Here is a 20,447-nt window from a genome sequence, read left to right as displayed (position 1 = left end):
ACCACACACCTGTAGGGCAAAAACTTAGAGGTGTCCCAATTAACATTAGAGAGGAACTTAAAAGCATGTTGGATGAGCTTTTAAAAGATGATATCATAGAGCCAATTGAGTCCTCCAAATGGGTTTCTCCCATAGTTTTGGTGAGAAAACCTGATCAGAAGTTGAGAGTGTGTGTGGATTTAAGAGCTTTGAATACAAATATTGTCATTGATTGCCACCCTTTACCGAATATTAACGAATTAGTCTCTTTATTTGATGGTGCACACATTTTCTCAACTCTAGGTCTTCGGTCTGCATACCATCAGATCGGGTTGACAGAAGACTCCAAGAAACTCACAGCGTTTATAACTCCACAGGGTTTATTTCAATATAAACGTATGCCATTTGGACTCGCTTCCGCTGCCTCTGTATTTCAGAGAGTTATGTTCCAAATTTTCAGAGATGTTGATAGTTTTGTAAAATGTTTCCAGGATGACATTTTAGTGTTTTCAAAAAATATAGTTGAGCATGAGCAACACTTACACATTGTGTGTACTAGGTTAGAACAAAGTGGGTTAACTCTTAAAGCACACAAGTGTAACCTTTTTAAAGAATCAGTGGAGTATCTAGGACATACCCTTTCTGGTGAAGGTGTTGTTTCTAAGAAGTCGAATGTCGAAGCTATCATTAAGGCCCCAGCACCTGAAAACAAAGACCAGTTACTATCGTTTGCTGGTCTATGTGAATATTATAGTAAGTTTGTTACCAATTTTGCTACTAAGATGGAGCCGTTAAGAAAATTACTTAGGCAAGGTGAAAAGTATGAGTGGTTAGATGTGCAACAACGTGCATTTGAAGAGATCAAACATGCCATTGTAAATTCTCCCACACTTAAGCCATTTCGCATGAACAAAGAATGTATAATAACAGTTGATGCCAGTCTTTACGGTTTGGGAAGTGTTCTTTCTCAAAGAGAAGGGGATGATGAGTGGAATGTTGCTTTTGCTTCAAGGACTCTCAGTGAATGTGAACGAAAATATGCTGTCATCGAAAGAGAACTTCTTGCTTGTGTTTGGGCAATAGAGCATTTTAGGTTGTATGTGTGGGGTTCCCAGTTTACGCTTAGGACCGACCATAAACCTTTGGTTAACATTTTGTCGGTAGGGGGAGGATTGAATTCTACATCTAGAATTGCAAGGTTAACATCTAAATTACAAGAGTACAAATTTGTTACAATGTACGTGCCTGGGAAGAAGAATGTCACCGCGGATTGTTTATCGCAGTTACCTTGTAAACAAGATGAAGTCAGCACAGTGTGTGATTTGGATTTTGTTTTAACTATTGGAGATGTTGTTAGTGAAAAATGATATGGAATTTTTGTAGATTGGCAAAATGCCATCAACCCCATGATGAGGACAGGAAGGTGGAAGGAAGATATGTACAAAATGTTCCAAATGATTCCATTGCACATAGAGTTAAAGTCTCTAAAAGAGTTATTAAAGTTCCTACAAGGTTTACAGATGATATGTAACTTACAGCTGCTTAAGTTTATGCATAACATTGTATTTATGTTTATCTGTATATATTGTTTTTCTATGTTTCTTTTTATCCCTTTTACTTTATTTTGTTAAGAGGGAGATGTGTTACATTCTTATTTATTTATGTGTGTTTTTCTTTAAGTATCAAACCTGTCGCATGAGCTCCTGCGTGAGCCATGGCATGAGACATGTTATTACTTAAATAGGTTCCACAAAATAACGGCGTGTAAAGCACGTATATGCCCCCAGACTTTAAAAACCCCACAGCGGGCCTCATGCTCATGCCCTCTCTCCATTGCATGCAGACGTCACCGCCGGATAAACGTGCAAGGACTAAGGAGATGCTGGTGCGCGCTTCCTGCACAGCCAGAACCCAATGAGTATTGAGCGCACGAGGCTGATCGCATGTGCATTCGGCCTGAATGATTAGCAGCCGACGGAGGAGAATTGATCGCGCCCGAAGATCCTCTGATAAGCCTTCCATCGCCGCATTAGGGAGCGAACTTCGACAAATGGGGACTAATTGTTGCAAACTGACCCGGACATAGATCTCTTCCCCCCTCCCCTTTGATCCCTGCTGCATCACCGGCCTCGTAGTGTCCCGAGATGAACTAGATGTGAAATATTCACAAGACCTGTTGCTGTGCTCACGGATGCTGAATATTATTTATTCTGTTACACTTGTACTAAGGAAGCGTAGTGGATCCGGGCAACTCGGATTTCAGCAGTGCTGTGGATGTTACACTTTCTTAAAATTTGAGATTTTTGTACAAATTGGCAAACCATGAAGCCAACTTCAAGCCGGAAAGTTCTCCTGCAGGAAAACGTTTTGGAAAGAAATCCTCCCGCAGAAAACTTTTCTATTGGCAGGGTCTTTGTAACAGGAAAATTTTTGCAAGGCAGACACATTTTGCAGCCTCGGAGAGTGAAAGAGATGTGAACTTCGTCAGCATCATTTTGATTGCAGCCACCAGCCCCACATTCCTGAAAACCGCCTTTGACATACTTATGCTCCAAATATTCCTGAAAAGCGCCTTTGACAAACTTTTGCTCCAAATATTCCTGAAAAGCGCCTTTGACATACTTTTGCGCCAAACACTGACTTGCTGCATTTCTTAAAGAAGCACTGCTGGGGGCTGATTGTGGGCCATTGTGAAAATATTTATGTTAATTGCAGCGCATTACGGTGCTGCGATTAACAAATATTTTCACAAAGGACCACCAACAGCCCCCAGCTGCGCTTCATTAGGAAGGAAATGCAGCAAGTGCAGGAGTCACAGGAACCAGAAAATGATCATTTTTTGCGCCGCTCACATTATAAAAGTGGCAGCGCGAAGGATCTCCCGGGATTTGCTGAGGGTGCGCGCTCCACAAGCAGACTGCGCGCTCTGAGAAACAGACGTGGGCGCGCAAGCAGCCATGCACGTTGCGGGGAACACTGCTTATCACATGTTTTGTGATCTTATCACAGATCTGGTTGGTCGTTGAGAATGTTGTGAAGTGGTGTTGTCGCTGCTTTTTGCACGGGAACGCCTACTCTGCATCTCATTAGCTTTAGTTGCCGGTGTCATCCGTGGCAATGTTTTTTGCGGATGCTACCGCAGGAAAAGTGGTGATATCGGCTGTGAGCACCAGCTTGTGAATGGTGCGTAAAACTTATCACAACATTAGCTGCACTAAAGTTGCGATAACTCGGCGATACGTCCTTGAGAATATGCCCCTAGGTATTTTCTATCACCGCTTAGCAGTGTGTGCGAGGCTAGAACATAAACCGTCACCAGCTGAAGGCCACATCTCCTCACTGCCACATAACATTTGCCTCGATAGCCAAGGCTCGAAGGCGCTCTTTATGCATGATCCAATATCTGAGTTTCTATATTATCTGACGTCCAATTTATCTTATCGTACTTTTTTATTTTGAAAACAATGACAGGTTTTTCAGACATTAAAGTAAGAATCGGACAAGACAATTAAGCAGCAAATGAGCCAACTCCTTTACCATAGTGACACTGTTAACATTTATAAACAATCCTGCTCAGCAGGTACTTATGGTACAGGAATTTCTAATATTTCTAGACATCTCAAATACTGCTCACGTTCTAGTATAGGAAATGTATGATACTGTAAGCCCTCTTTAAAGGACGCCACTGTTAAGAAGATGTTTTGTAACTTGTGCCCTGTAATTTGTTCCTATTGCAAGAGGTTGTGTCATTTGTATTGAACAGATTAAATAAACATGGGATTCAAAACTTAGAAATCACAGAAGGGGATTACTTTTATATGCCTTTTATAAGTGAAACTCCAAAGAGCTACAGTGAATGGGGGATCCCCATCTCACATGAAGGAAGTACCAAATATTACAACAAAGGTTTCCCTTATACTGTAGTAATTGTTTTTTTGAGTGTGTCATGAAAAACAACTCAAAGGTCCAGGTATTCTGAGCCCTGCCATGTGTGCTAATATGATACCTCGTCTGGGCTGCCCCCCCCTCAGAGTTGCCGCAGAAGCTGGAACATAAACAGCAACCGGCTAAAGGCCACTTCTCACTGCGGTTGCCTCCGACTGAGGTTTCTGCCACCAGCCTCCATGACCTCTGACTCAATATCCCTGGAGGGAAGCTACTATTTAGCTAAAGACTGATATATGGTTTTTATAGTATTTGATTGCTGATTATATCAAAATAATACAAATGCTCATTGTTGCAAATGCACCAATGTCGATCATCATAGTGAGAAGATATTGATAACATTTTGATACAATCCTAGACAGCAGGTGCATATGGTGCAGACATTTCTAGTATTTTTTCGTAGCTCTAAAACTTCACGCTTTCTAGGAAAAAAAACTAAAAAAGACTGAAATTAGCCCAAAAAGTTGAAATTGTAGCGTCTGAAAGGACAACGTGGTGGAAATAGGAAAGTCTGAATGGGATTGTCCCAGGGTTCCTGACACATTCTGCAACAGCTATGAGCCACTGCGGAGCTCCTGATGTACCTCTCCAGGATCATTGCATGCTGACTATAGGTAAATAAAAAGAGTTTGCAAAGCCAGAAAGGGATACTGGAGCAGCAGCCTTTACGTCCTGGGCTGTTCTGGCCAGACAAAGTCAGTGTTTGTACCATAGCAGAGGATGGGGTCTATTTGTATCTCTTGTCAAGCTCGATCCCGGAAAGGGAGGGAAGCCCGGAGTTGACCCTGGAGGTTCTGCACACGGAGCTGTGGGATTGGCACCACTCGCACCCTGTGCTGCGCCAGCCTACAGGCGTGGGGGAAGTCGAAGAGCGACGGTGCTTCTTCGACTTCTTCCTGTGCTTCGACTTACCTGACCCTGAGTGCAAAGACTTCGACGAGGAGTAATGATAAAGACTCCGCGACCGGTCCCTCGACCTCCCACGGGACCAGGACCTTGAGCGGCATGGAGCCAACTTCCGAACCTCGAGTAACTTATGGGACTGCTCCCGCAAAGTCTTTGGGGCCATGGGCCGGCAGTCAGATCACAACTTGTGGTCATGGTTGTGCTCCAGGCAAAAAAGACACATGCGGTGCAGATCCATCAACGAAATCAGTCGCTTACAGGAACTGCATTGCTTGAAACCGGGCATCCCTCGTACACCAGGTGTCATATGACTCTAAAAAGAAGTTTACAAAAGTCGCAAAAAGATTAGTCAAAAATGTACTAGAGGTACCGCTCTTCCCTGATCTGCACTGGCTAGCGCAGAAAAAGAAAGAACTGATGTAACCGCGCGAGTGCGGTGTCTAAGTAGCTGCCACACGTCATCCCGGCAACCACGATGCAAATGACGATCGCGGAGCTGACCGACGCCACCTTTCGACGTGCAGGGGTACTGCTGACAAAAAAACTCCCCAGATCCAGTCTGGCGCCTGGGGATAATTCTAAGGTAAGGAATCTATCTATAACTAATATGTTTCTTTCAGATTTACTTTTATATAAGATCTATTTATGATTGCTCAATTTATAAACTTACCTCTTTCTTTAATTAAATCACCTATGAGAGAAAATGTAGAGAAAACTAATTTAATTTTGTTTTCAGATGTGTAAAATATTTAATCATCAAATACTTTATTCAGAGTTTTCAACCATAAAAGTACATAAACATATACAGTACATATGCAAAACTAAAGATATACAAACTCAATTTACAACACAGTGCTGAGTCATGCCATCACAAAATTTAAATGATCAATGGAAGTGGACATTTAAAATGTAATAAATAAAATATTTTATAATTAGTTACAATTGGCATTTAAAAAGATATGTAGTTAAAATACAACAAACAAAGGACACCAAAGCTAAGGGTCATATAACAAATACATATGTACTGGGAGACTGAGACAAAGAGAAAGCATAATTCGAAAGTCAATCACTCCAGCACCCTGTATCTGTATACTGTACAGAGGAACCGTGTGGTAACCTCTAGTAGACGGCATCCAAATTGCTTCCAAAAAGGGATGATCCATGTTTTTCTTGGCCAGGTATAACCAGAACAGAATAAAATAACGTTCACTAGTGACTCCTCTGGCTGTTGGCAAACTTGACATACAGTACTTATTGAATTTAAATGGTTCCACTTTGATAATAAAGACATTAATGGTAAAGTTTCTAGGAGGGATTTAAGGTAAAGGGACTTTGCAGCAAATGGGTTAATAAAATCCAAGAAGGGTTCAAATTGAAAATCAGGTTTAAAATAAAAATAAAGCGAACTAAGCAACCTTTCGGACACATTCTGGAATTTGCTGGAATTTACATGGTCTCAGAATGCATCCTTAGGTGTAGTCTTGAATAGATAGGTCGGGGATACTGAGTAGGCCCATGGGTTCCCTAAAGGCGATGTGTACTAGTAATATTTGGACATAAGATAACCACTTAATTTCATCATGACTGTCCAGTAATACTAGCTCCTCCAAGGGTCCACGATGGTCGTCAAGATCTGCATAGTATTTCAACCTTCTCCAATAATGTAACAACCTCAATTAGGTCTCATATGTCATTGAATTGAGGTCCTGATCTCGTCTTAATTGTATTAGCGGAGTATTATATGGGAGGTTAGTCAGTGCTCTCAAGAATGTATTCTCCCCTACCTCAAGTTTAGTCAGATTCCAAGTGCCCCATACTTCGGCCCCCTACAGGGCACTGCCCTTGGCTTTAACCCTGGACACCTAGGGGTGGGGCGTGGCTTTGAAGCCAATTATGGCAGACGCATGAGCTAAGAGCTCCACACCAGCCAGGTTAATTATCCTGAATATAGGTGACTCCACCCAGTCCCGGGGGCGCAATACTGGGGGCCCACGTCATGAGAACTATTAGAGAGGCTGCTGGCGTATGCTGACCCCAAGTACCTGCTGAGAATTTCCAAATGACCGTATCCAAGCAGAGATCGCTGCAGTAAAATGGCGGCCTGAGGAGAAACGGACCACGGAACATCGTACTGAGTCACACGTACCGGCCGGCAGCGGTGACCGGCAGGCATATCCAATGGCCTGGAGGCACATTAAAGTAATACGGACTACATCTGAAGTTGGTGTGATACCGAGGCTGAGTTTGGGACTGCAAGAACGGCGAGCCTTGAAGTGCGCTCAGACATCACACGGGTACTGAAAGCTCACAAAGCGCTGCGGCCTCAGTGAAGAGCGGTGAGTGAAGTACAGGCACCGGGAGGATCGTCAGCCTTGGGGTGGCGCATGAGATGAGCGCTCAGCTGCGAAGTCGGAGGATCAGTTGGATGCGCCATAGCTTGAAGAGAACGTAGCGGATAGTAGACCGGCGGCCCACAGTCGGTGGGAGGCGTATGCTGGCTTGTGCAGTGCTTGCCGAGATCCCCATGGTTCCTGAGGCCTTGTGGAGTGGGGGGAGTCAGGATCGAGGAGTGGGGCCACGTGGACCTGCCTGAACACAGCTAATATCGGACCTTCCCCCAGCAATTGAGAGGGTTGAGAATCTGCACCATTGAGAGAGGTGTTGCTGCTCGACCTTCTTCCCTCACCGTCATCAGTGCGGTTCCATGAGAAGGGGGTTCCGTTCCCTGCGCCGCCACCACAAACTCCAAAAACGGGTGAGCTTGAGTACCTTTGGGTTGGCCAGTGAGGTGGAGGAGGGACTATCCAGGGGCGAGTGAGTTTGGAAATTGCATGAAGTACTTTTCTGCAGGATTTGGGCCCAAATTGTCACCCGTCGCCCTCCGCTGCTCATTGTCTTACTTGACGTACCTGTCTGAGTGGGAAAGACACACACAGACTGGCCGCTGTCTTGAGGTGGGACTGTTAAATTGCTCACCCTTACCTAATGGCCCCCATGGACTAAAGGTCATTGGTTTGTATTCATCAGTGCACTGTGTCGACATCGAATAGGGGTACTAGGTAGGTTGGAGGATACTCATAGTGGCTGCATGGTACCTCTCTAGTGCCCAGAGGGGGATGTACCAACACTTAGGGGTACTCTCGCTGAGACTATTACTTGTGGCCTGAGAGGCCCTATAGTTGATGGACGCTGACGTAACTCTGGAGGTAGCTCATCCTTGCAGGTGATCTTTCTACAGGAGCTGGAAGGCACACACGGTAATTCCTCAGATATACCCCTGTAGTTGCACAATAATAGTCCACCTAGGCTGAGATACATAGAGCCCATGAAAGTTCTGATCGGATAACTGAGTGGTGGGGCCGGAGACACTGACGTGTGTGTCGAGCCCCCCTGGGGAGCAGCGCCTTCACTCATCCACAAGAGCCCACGCCGCGTTGCAAATGGGGAAACCTAGAGGGCAACAGGTAGGTCCCCCCCAGACCAAGAGGAGAACACGAAAGGCACTGTAACAGTTGACGACGGAGGAGAGCAAACGGAAGTGCCCATCCACCAACAATTTGCTAAAATACTAGATGCTATCGCCGACACAAAGAAGACCCTGCACCAGGACATCAGTACGGTGGCAGTGGGTCTGGGGTTGTTAAGAGCTGAACACACTAAACTTTCGGAGAGAGTGAAACAAACCGAACAATCCTTGGGTACACTTACTCCTGCGCATCAGACCCTCGTTGCACAGGTAGGAGACTTGACCATCAGAGTCAATGTCCTAGAAAGGCGGGCAGAGGATACAGAAGGACGCAATAGGAGGAACAATGTAAGGGTCCTTGGACTTCTGCAAGGAGTGAAAGGATCGTACATGGCCCAATATCTGGAGACATGGCTCCGGGAGGTAGTGGCGCCTGAAGGACTCTCGCGATTCTACACTTTGGAGCGTGTGCACAGAGTACCAGCCAGATCACCGGCTCCTGGGTGCCCACCGCGAGCTGTGGTGGCCAAATTTCTCCCTTTCTGAGACGGGAACCTACTGTTAAAGAGAGAATGAACAGTTGAGCCCTACAAAGTGGATAATAACAAGGTGTTCCTATTCCCGGAAGTCCAGAGACTCCATACCTCCTTTTTGGAAGTAAAAAGAGCACTGAGGGATGAGGGGATTCAGTATGCACTGATGTTACCGGCTAAACTCAAAATAATGCTAGATGGGAAACTGATTTCTATGAGGATCCCAAGACGGTCTGGGAATGGGTTGAGGCCTATAAAACAGAGGGTAATCCCAGACCGCGCTCGGAACACAGACCTGAATCGGTAACCCAAGAGAAACGACTGAGGAGACGAAAGATGAAATACCACAATGAAACCAAGTACTTCTAAGACAGCAATAGAGAGAGCTGAAGCACTGAAGGCCATGTCTGTCATGATGCGTAGCAGAGACGCCTCCCTGGACAGGGACTCGGAAGCGAAATATAGAACTGAGAACTCTGAGACTGATGACTCACACGTTGATAGTGGTTCTATGCCTGTAGTGACTCCTCAAATGGCTGATGAGCTCATGTGACCTGTGATATGTTTCTCTCTTTCTATTTTATGTTTCTGCTCTTTCACTATTAAATAAGCTGAGAGGGAAGACCACGCTCCCCCGTAGGCACTGGTACTCGTAGCCTGGTGCCTTAACTGCCTGTTGTAGGTAACTGTTATGTGGTATTACTGTAAGTTTGGGAATCTGACAGTTGTCAGACCGCTCGTGGGTTGGGGAGTTTTATGGTTGGGATTGTTGCTATACACCGTATGATCTGGCATGATTTTGCGGGCAGATGGGGAGTGGAAGGAAGGGGCTGTACATGCTAATGGCTGGCAATGCTGATGGAGGAGGAGTATAAATTTCTAACGTCGAATATTAGAGGTATGGGTTCATCCTTGAAACGCTACAGTATCCAAAATTATATCAGACGCAGGGGTGCACAAGTGGTCCTCCTACAGGAGACGCACCTTTCAGAGATTGAGGTCACTAGACTCAGACGTAGGTGGAGAGGACAACTCTTTGCAACCACGTACTCGGCCTTTGCAAGGGTGTGTTAATATGGATCCACCCGGAGGTTCCCTTCTCCCTCACTCGGAAAATAATAGACACAGATGGGAGGTTCGTAGTTATCACCAGCACTTTAAATGGGAAAGAGATAGCGGTATGCAGTGTGTATGCAGCTAACTGGGAGCAGCTTCCCTTTCTCGAGCATTTATCGGGTAAATTGGCAGGAATATCACATGGAAACTTAGTAGTGGGAGAAGACTTCAATTGTGTGTATGATGTGGAGAAGGATAGATCGACTCCTCCACTAAAGGGTACGGCGAAGGTTCTTCTTAGCTGGATTGCGGGATGGGACTTGCTGGACATATGGAGGTTACAAAATACACAATGCAGCTAATACTCCTATTATTCACATTTATATGATTTACACACAAGATTGGATATGTTCTTCTGCTCGGCCACATTATCCAATGTGGTGACGGGAGGAATATCTGGGTAGATCCCTTTCTGATCCTAGTCCCCTACTCTTGCAATTTACACCCACCTCTGAGAGGACCCCCATTCCCTTGTGGAGGCTAGACCCAGCGTTGTTGGAGGATGATGGTTTCCCCCAACTCCTTTCTGCAGCTTTGGGACACTACTTTGACGAAAATCAAGGGACAGCAAGCTCCTCATTAGTGGAATGGGAAGTGTTTAAAGTGGTGATCTGGGGACACTGTATGGGACAGAAGGTGGGGATCTGAAGGATGGTGACCCAGGAACTATATGACTTAGAAGGACAAATCCTGACACTGGATAGGGAAATTGCAGGTGATTCTTGTTTGCAGGGTAAATTGGCAGAAGTGAAAAGCCTCTATAATTCCACATGGGATAGATTGAGGGCATTAGACCTCAAAACCTACCTATTGAACCAACACATGGAGGGAGGTAAAGCTGGACGATTGCTGGCCTGGTTGATTAGGCCGGAAAGTAGGGATACACCTATTCCCATTATAACGGATGGACAGGGCCAGATAATTTCCTCTCCAAGGGCTATTAAAGCTGCGTTTCATACCTATTATGAGTCGCTTTATGGGTTGCTGGAGGTGAGCCGGGAGGGTGAACCCCTTTTATGTCTCGAAGGCTTGAAACTGCCAAGCGTGGACAGGCGACGCTGAAAGCTCGTTGGCACTACCAGTTACAGCAGGAGAAATTAGAGTGGCGATCAGAGATATGGCTAGAGGGAAAACACCGGGACCTGATGGCCTCCCTGCTGAATTTTACGCTACCTTTGTAGATATTCTAACCCCAAAACTAGCACAGGTGTATGCCATTGCACTTAAAGAACAGCTACTGCTGCCCTCAATTAATGAGACATTAGTGATCCTACTGCCTAAAACCAAAAACACACATGCCCAATTGACTGAGTTTCGACTACCATCCATGTTAAATATGGATTTTAAGATACTGAGCAAGGCGCTGGGGACTAGGCTCTTGCCTCATATGAGGTGCTTGGTTCATGAGGACCAGAACAGTTTTATTCCTACACGATCCACGTCCTCACTTGACTCTGTATTAAACCCCTGCCCTGAGCCTAATCCGGACCATGTAGCATCGGAGAATGAGTAAAAATCATCTGGGTCTGCATCTCTCTCCTTATGAGACTTGGGGGGCCTTTTTACTTCTTTTTCTTTCACCCCTAGATCTGGGGTTACCGGGAGACCCAAACTTTCCTCCTGCTGTACCCCAGTTTCATTGCTTGTATCAACAGAACAAGTACCAGCGGCTCCTAAAGCATCAGTGCACACATCCACAGCATTTGCTACGTTTATAGGGGTTGCAGCTTGTACCAGTAAGGGCTTCGAGGTAGTTATCTGAATGGGACCAGATTCTTGTACTTCCCCAGCCCCCACCGGTGGCTTACCGGTAATTTTCTGTCCTTTGACAGCCTCCTCCTTATTGATACATGTCTGGTCCTTCGCTGCAGTCCCCCGGAACAGATCGACAATAGTAGCGGTTCTTAGTTGCTGGGGCTGCGCTTCCGCACTCCTCCCCTTTCCATCCTGGGTGTTCTCCGTCCGCAGGCGCGGCTGCCTATGGCCCTGTATGGCAGGAACCACATCCGATTCTGCCGGGTTCTCAGATGTGGTCTGCCTTGGGGATTCTGCCGCTGCAGACCGCCCTTTGCCCTTCATCCCCGTCTTTGTAACCATCTCCTGAGAATTGATCGGAGTTACCTTCGGCTGCTTTCCAACGCCCTGGACCCGGGCCAGCTCCGTCTCCAATCCACAGTATCCAGCGATGAGCCGCTCCGTGACCCTAGCGATTACGACAATTACCCACTGGATCTCGAGTAAGTTCTGCACCGTTATGGGAGTATTGTTGTGGCGGTAGAGCTCCATTCGGGTCCGTTATTCAAAGTATATTAGTCCATTGCTGCCATCTCTGGGGAAAGACCACCTCTGGCTGAGTTAACTCAGCCGCCATGTTTGCCCGGCTCCTCCCACACCCTACACGATCCACTTCCAAAAACCTTCGGCGATTGTACCATGTCATATTCCATTTGGATATAGGGAATTTCCCAGATGCGCTGGTAGTTGCGATAGATTTGGAAAAAGCTCTTGATTCTTTGCGCTGGGATTTTTAACTAGCAGTAATGGAGAAAATGCAGATGGGAGAAGGATGGTAGAAGTGGATTTGTATTCTATACAAAAAACCTCGAGCACGTGTGCGTATTGGCCATGTAATATCGACTCTGTATCTTATTCATAGAGGCACCAGACTGGGATGTCCCCTGTTGCCCCAGATTTTTTCACTAGCGATGGAACCACTGGCGGAACTCTTTAGACAAGAAGGGAGTATATTGGGGATCCGCCTCGATGGGGCCGAACACATAATGTCACTATATGCTGATGATGTGTTGATATATTTTCGGGATGGCCTCAGTGGGATCCACACAGCGAAACGCATATTGAAAGAATTTGCGGGACTCTCTGGTCTACGCTTGAATCGGCAGAAAACTTCTGTATTACCACTGCAACCCACTCTCCCGAGGCCACCAGTATTACCGCCTAGCCTAGAATGAGCTTTGGTCTCCTTCAAATACTTGGGGAGCTAGATTTATCACACACAAACTGATTTATTTGACGGTAATTTAGGGGATGCCTTGAGAACACTTAGGGCGAATGTGGCCTTTTGACGTACGCTCAAACTTCCAGTCATGGCTCGCATGGCATTAGCCAAAATGGTAAAACTGCCACAACTTTTATATTACTTTGTCAACCTGCCAGTTGTGGTGCCCAAACACTGGTTCCAGACTCTTGATGGGATAATGCGGGATTTTGTGTGGGATGGTGTTCGGAATAGAGTGTCGCTGCAGACCATGAGGCTCCTGTTGGCGGGCGGACTGGGGGCCCCTGACTTTGAGGCCTACTATCTAGCGGCTCAGCTTCAGTGGCTTGCTAGATGGTTGGATCGGAGAGACCTGTCTACATCATCATTTACCCCTAAGACTATACACATGTCTATGCTCCCTAGGTTGCTTAATTGTCGTCAGAGAATTAATCGAATTGGGGTGTTGCTCTCTGTGGCGGTGACTTGCTGGGATAGATGCATGATTCAGAAAAGGGGGTGGTGATTAACAGAGTGTCTGAATTAAGCAGACCACTCTTACCCAGTCCAAAGATCAGGGCTTTATCCATCACCGTTTTTTAGCTCACTGCACCATCCCAGCTCAGAACGTGGCTATATGCAAATTAGTCTGACCCTGGCCCAGTGCATCATGGGAACAGGGCAGACCAAACTACCAAGCCAATTCTTATACTGGGAAGGAAACAAGCTTCCGGGGACCGGTTTCTGGCATTTCAGCCGTCTTCGGCCCGGCTTGCTTGAATCCTGATGGTGCAATGAGCAATGGACTCACATCTGAGTATACCCTTCCACGCTTATGGTGGACAAAAATGATTCAGAAAAGGGGGTGGTGATGAACAGAGTGTCTGAATTAAGCAGACCACTCTTACCCAGTCCAAAGATCAGGGCTTTACCCATCACCGTTTTTTAGCTCACTGCACCATCCCAGCTCAGAACGTGGCTATATGCAAATTAGTCTGACCCTGGCCCAGTGCATCATGGGAACAGGGCAGACCAAACTACCAAGCCAATTCTTATACTGGGAAGGAAACAAGCTTCCGGGGACCGGTTTCTGGCATTTCAGCCATCTTCGGCCCGGCTTGCTTGAATCCTGATGGTGCAATGAGCAAGGGACTCACATCTGAGTATACCCTTCCACGCTTATGGTGGACAAAAATGATTCAGAAAAGGGGGTGGTGATGAACAGAGTGTCTGAATTAAGCAGACCACTCTTACCCAGTCCAAAGATCAGGGCTTTATCCATCACCGTTTTTTAGCTCACTGCACCTTCATAGCACGTTCCAAGGGAACCGTGCTCTACGCACCCGGGATTCCACTTACAGGTATCCCTCAGGTGGGAAGAGGTCCTCCTCTTACTGACCGACAATTGGTGGGATGGGAAGAGGTGGGCATACGGACAGTTGGTGATTACTATAGAGATGGCGAATTGCTACCGTTAGATGAGTTTCTTGAATATCAAGAACTCCCACCAGGACAATTTTTAAACTACCATATCATTCGAGGGGCGATGACAGAATTATGGGGTATAGCAGAGAATGAACCGGGTACCCACCCCACCCTACAGGCACTATCGACTCTGGGTTTGGCAGGGCATTTGGTTAAGTGGTTGTACCTGGCAATAAGGGAACTAGCTTCACCATTATTGCCTAGACTGCTAGAGCGATGGGAGAGCATGCTAAATAGACAATTGACTGAGAAAGAATGGGGGAGGATTTTCTGCAGTCCCAAAAAAAATCCCGGAATACAGCTTTTAAACTAGTGCAATTTAACATTATACACAGAACTTACCTTACCCCACATAGGTTAAATGTGGTAAATGCCAGGGAGGACCAGGCTTGTGCTCAGTGCTAACAACTGGATGCAGACTTCGACCATATGATTTGGTCCTGTGGGCAGCTAGTAGAATTCTGGTGCAAAATTGTGGGTATGCTTAATGGTGTCTTCTCTAGATCACCAGCGTGTTCCCCGGAGATTTGTCTGCTGGGATTATTTCCGAGACCCAAGCCACAGAGAATAGGGCATAGGTTTATAGACTTGGCTTTCATCCTGGCCTGACTACAGATAACTCTTGGGTGGAAATCAAAACATGCCCCGCTGGTGGTGGCTTGGGAGGAGAATGTTACTCGGTGGGCTAGAGCAGAGGAACAAGCTTTGTTCAAGAAGATAGGATTACAAAACGGCGTAAACCACTGGCAGAACCCCGGGCGGATATGTTTAAAATGTGGGAACAAAGACACACACCGGATCAGACCTAGATTTCATCCTCGACCTACTCGGCCGGATAGCTAGAAGTATTTATTTAGATACCATGACTATTCACTTTCCCCTATCTATGTTGGGACCTGCTTCCCCCGCCCCTCTTCTGTTAGACACTGATGGAGATTCTTTAAATGACAATCGTATTTATGCACAGACCTCTGGTGGTTTAGATTTAGTTGTAGTTGAAAGTTTGTTTTGTTTTGTATGGTTTATCTTTTTTTGAATGGCGTCTTTTATCAACCTGGCACTGATTGAGTGTATACTGCAGAAATGGTAAGGTAGACAACAACCATATGTATATGGGCGACAAGATACAAAAATAGATGCTCACCAGCTCCCCTCTGAACTGGAGTTAATAACAATTGACTGTTACGAAGATGCTTGTATCCGCCAGGAATTCTTGCCTCCAGTATTATTGTATGTGTATGCGATACTGAGCTTAAAACTTAACATTGCCTTGCAGGATGCACCTGAAATTTTATCCTAGCTGTAATCCAAATGTGCTGTAGTGAAAGTGCTCTTCTTCAGTAACTGTGCTGGTTTATGTATAAATGCCAATAAAAAAGATATTTAAAAAAAAAAAACTCTGGACACCTAGAGTACGGGAGAAATACACCTGGTCCGGGATATCCAATAATTTTTTTAAATTACAGCCGAGTGTGGAGTTAAATTTAGGCTGCTCTTCTCAACATGTGGTTAAAAAAAAGAAAAAGATCCATCTATTATTGCTCAATTTATAAACTTACCTGTTGCTTTAATTAAATCACCTATCTGAGAAGCTATAGAGAAGACTAATGTAATCTTGCTTTGAGCAAGTGCAATTTATTTCTACATTGCCGACTGGTGAAACTAGGCAGACAAAGAAAACTCAGAAAGAGTAGCATTATCTATTTCAGGGGATTTTCTAAATATTCGAATTTATTTTTTAAAAAAATTATGAAAATGTGATATTCATAAAATATTCCTGTTCATATAGTCATAACTAGTTTATATGATTGATCTATCACATTTATGATTATTATAATTTTGTATGGCCCTTCAATTATTGGCATGGCTTGTTGAAGTATATGACATAAAGTTGTCTGTCACTATAGTAGTTAGGGTGTCTGTATAATAGTAATAAATTCAATGTAGATTATAAAAATGCTTCAAATATGTGTAACAAACAAAACGTTATTGTTGTAAACCTCAAATTTCATTTGGAAATTCTTTCTTTAGATGTACTATCATTTGTAAATTCTTTTCCTAGATATGTCTGCTCAAATAGCAAAGAAATGATTTTTGAACATGAAAATGGTCATTTATGAATATTTTTAAGATGGAGTTGAATAGTCTAAAATGAGTAAAAACCCTTGGTGTGTGTCTTAGTGTTTGGTGTTGCGGTGCAGAGTGGGACTTGCTTTTCACACTGTTTAGGGGACTTATGGTTTTGTGTAAAGGAAACACAGTTCAGCTAATAGTCCCTGTGCATCACAAAATAGAGTTCTCAACTTCATCAAAAGCAAATGATGCACGACAAGCAGTAACAATATACAGACACATTGTTTAACATACATACTCTTACTTAAGTAGATGTGTCCTTGCCCTCACCCTTGTTTCAATGCAATTTCACATACCTTTTTCTTTCAGAAGAGTGTCTGAAAAAAGGATGACAAATGTGTTACTTCTGCAGATTAAATACTTCATTGCTAAAAATGTAAAGGGCAAACTTTCAAGAGTTCTTTCATGCTTATGGCAACCGTGGTCGGGTGAAATTCTCACAATTCAAGCTATTCACAAAAATTGTTAAAAATGATGAGATTGAAAATGCCCACCACAATGAGTATTCAACAGTCAGGATTGAACAGAACAGATGTATCTGCATTTTGGACACTACAAGACCTAGAACCATGTGCACCATCTTAGAGGCTGTGTAAAACCTTTGTGCCTGTGCCCACATTTAGCTTACATGATGCCTTCATAATGGGATGCAGAAAATATATTTTTAAATAAAGTCACATATTACTACTTTAAATCATAAGCATGGGACCATCCCTTCATCATAGATCTGTCTCTGCCTCATTCTTCTATTTGTTTCTTATTTATGCCGTAACCATAGGTAATGCTTATGTTCACTCACATTGGCAGCAATAAGGTATAACCTGTGGCCCAAGCCTACATTGCTCAGATGTGTTTGTTGTGGAATTCTGGTATATTTCAGGTGCTTGTCAATGAAGAAAATGAAATGGATGCTGCTCAGCCACCTACCCTTGTACGAATCCTATACTAAGATTGTATTATGCTTACTTGAACTGAAAAGAAATGCTAAAATTAAAGTCAGTACAAAAATGTAAATCTTCAGCTACTAGGTATCAGGGTAGCTAAGTAATACAGCAGCTTTATCTAATACTGAAAGGAAGAAGCCTGATTGGGGTTTCTGCTTATGCCATTCTAGAGACGGGGGGAATGACAAATCAAGTCAAGTCAAATTAGCTTTATGCAATATCAAGTATCAAAAGCATTCTGCACTCATACATTATAGTATGAGTGTACATTTAAAAGTTACATTGAGTTAAAACACAATAAAATCTTGCTATACATGACAATTTAATAAATAGACAACTCTTTTTTTAAAAGAATAAAAATATATATGTTACTAATAGGTATGGCTCACAATTACTAATTAATCGCTAGTAGCGTGAGGAACACAATCCTATGCCAGGCCTTACTCCAATAACCATGAGTTGGATACTACTTATAGGGCTTTATTGCTTATCACTTTTGTTCGAACAATCCAGGCACAGCCCAGAAACTTGGCAACTCCACATACAAGCAGAGACATAGATGAATCAGTTCTCGGAATACGTAGGGCAACTAGATGGTTTGTAGTACCTAATTGACTGCATATATAAGCAGGGCAGGCAAATAGTAGGTGAGCTACAGTTTCTTGCTGAGCGTCACAGCAAGTATTTTTCAAAACAACAAGTGGTCCTGAGCATACAAGAATAAGGAATAATGATAGCGTCACAGCAGGGGCAGTTTGGTAAAGTGCGTTTTGGTGAGTCCCATTTGGCAGATATAGTGTTGAAATCTAAACTGCATATACAGTGCCTTGTCTCTAGGCGTCCTAATAAAATATAAATATAGTTCAAAGGATCTGGCCAATTTATGTTGCAGAAACTCCTCGGTTAATCTCCCGAGCTTTGGATTGTGTAAATCCTGTTGGTTGACCCAGTTCCAATAGATCCTTTTAAGTTCATTCTTGGACGGCGGGAGCTGGTTTACACAGGCTTCGCCTAGACCCAGGTTTATCAACATATTCCTTAGATCCCTGAGCCATTTGACCCTTTTATTGGTATCTAGTGTAATGAGCTCAGTAAGGCCAGTCGCATAGCTGATGAGTTCTGGGGTGCGCCTTAATCCTACCCAAAATAATAGGGGGCAATTCTAGCCATATCGCTAAAGGGACGTCTGCCCATGTCATAGAATAGAGGCTTAAGTGGTGTGCTAATAGGGAGAGATACAAAGTCTCTAAAGAATTTATTTTCTGATCTACCAATCTCTTCGTTTTTTCCAAAACCCCAGAGTTCTGCACCGTACATTGCTGAACTCACAGCCTTTCCTTCGTAAACTGCAATGGCTGGGGCTACCAGTCTGCTTGAAGATGAGCGTTGGTCTTTACCAATAGCTCCCGACACCCGCTTGTGATTGAGTAACATTTTGTCCAAGTGGGACCGCCATTGCATATTATCGGAAAGCCTGATACCCAGATAGTCGAATGTGTGGACTCTCTCTAATGAAGATCCATCTAGAGTAAGTTTGCTTCTAAAGCGTTTTTCTGGGTTAAAATCCATAAACTTTGTCTTAGAAGTATTTATCGTTAGGCCCCTTAAGCTGCAAAACAATTGGAAGCGGCTGAGAAGTTTCTGGAGTCCTACTAGGGTTTTCGACATAAGAAAAGTATTGTCGGCAAACACAGAGAGTTGGTATTTTTTTTCCTCCTGCCAGGGTTGGGGCATCAGTTGGGTATTCTCTTAAAAAACTAACCACTCCATTCACATAAAGTGAAAAGAGGGTAGGAGCCAACACACAGCCCTGGCGGACCCCCCTGTTAACTGGTATCCTCTCTGTGGTTTGTCCCTGCTCTCCCCATCTGACTCGGGCATAAATATCCTCATGGAGCCGTATTAAAAAGTTTAAGATATAGGAAGGGATGTCATTTTCTTGGAGCACTACCCATAGCTTTTCACGAAGGACTAAATCAAACGTGGTCTTAAGATCAATAAAAGCAAGGTAGAGGCTTCCCTTGCCAATTACGACCACTTTCCAATAAAGGAGAAGTAGTCTAAATACCTGATCCACCGTGCTAGTGCATTTCCTAAAACCCGCTTGGTAATTGGAGAGAATACCCTCATCCTCCATCCAGTTCTGAATCCTATTTAAAAGGGCTCTGCCGACCACTTTCTGAATAACATCAATTAGGCTAATAGGCCTATAGTTAGCAGGGTCCTGGCAGTCTCCCTTTTTAAATATAGGTACGAGCTCTGCCCCTTCCAAGAATTTGGGACTTAAGGTCCCTTTAATATAAAATTAATTAGGAGCAAAATATAATGGGCCCACTTCTGCGGCTCTGCAAGAATTACATCACCTGGGATGCCATTGGGTCCAGCTGCCTTTGCAGGAATGATACAATTTATTGCCACCTCAATTTCTTTCAATTGGAAGAGATTGGTGGCTTCAATAGCTAGTGGGACCTGTGTCTGCTTTTGATGGAGTTGTGTGGGGACAGTCATCCGCTTCCATGTACAATTGAGGGAAATGATCCTGCCAAGCCAAAATGGTAATGTGATTAGGGATTACAATGTTATCTCTCCTTTCTCCCTTTGTGTTTAAATCCCAAAAGGAGGTGGAGTCCCTTGCACTGCACGCATCTTTTAAATCCTGCCAGTTGGCATCATCCCAACTGAGTTTTGCCTGTTTCAAGGATTGGATATACTCCTTCCTCGCTGTTCAGACCTTAGAGGGATTTTTATCTTTTACTGCTGCAACTAATGCCTGCCTTTTTCCTCTACATGACTTTGTGTACCATGTATGGGGACATTTTGTTGGTCTCTTTTTGTGTCCATTACTTGATCGAGCAAGGAAATAAGCACCAATCTGGCCAATTGTTTCTAGATATATTGTAGGCACCGTCTCCCTCCCCCGGACTTCAGAGGATGCTGCCTCGAGT

At 44.3% G+C, this 20,447-nt stretch overlaps 1 protein-coding gene across 2 annotated transcripts in view; it reads right to left on the bottom strand.

The window, feature by feature from the left end:
• The window catches only part of LOC147710079 (butyrophilin subfamily 2 member A1-like), a 552,967-nt gene that overhangs the window by 294,822 nt on the left and 237,698 nt on the right, over window positions 1–20,447 (bottom strand). The window contains exons 9-10 of one of the 2 annotated variants that reach the window (XM_086920785.1): window positions 16,855–16,875; window positions 5,501–5,521 (exon numbers count right to left, since the gene is read on the bottom strand). In XM_086920785.1, the coding sequence (XP_086776911.1) occupies window positions 5,501–5,521; window positions 16,855–16,875 (42 nt within the window). The remainder of the gene's footprint in view (window positions 1–5,500; window positions 5,522–16,854; window positions 16,876–20,447) is intronic. The other variant, XM_086920786.1, reaches the window with a different exon arrangement.

Source organism: Lissotriton vulgaris, chromosome 5 (genome assembly GCF_964263255.1).
Source record: "Lissotriton vulgaris chromosome 5, aLisVul1.2, whole genome shotgun sequence".
In the NCBI taxonomy this organism is placed as follows: domain Eukaryota; kingdom Metazoa; phylum Chordata; class Amphibia; order Caudata; family Salamandridae; genus Lissotriton; species Lissotriton vulgaris.
Note: the sequence above shows the minus strand (reverse complement) of the source record. Positions and strands in the feature narration are given on the sequence as shown.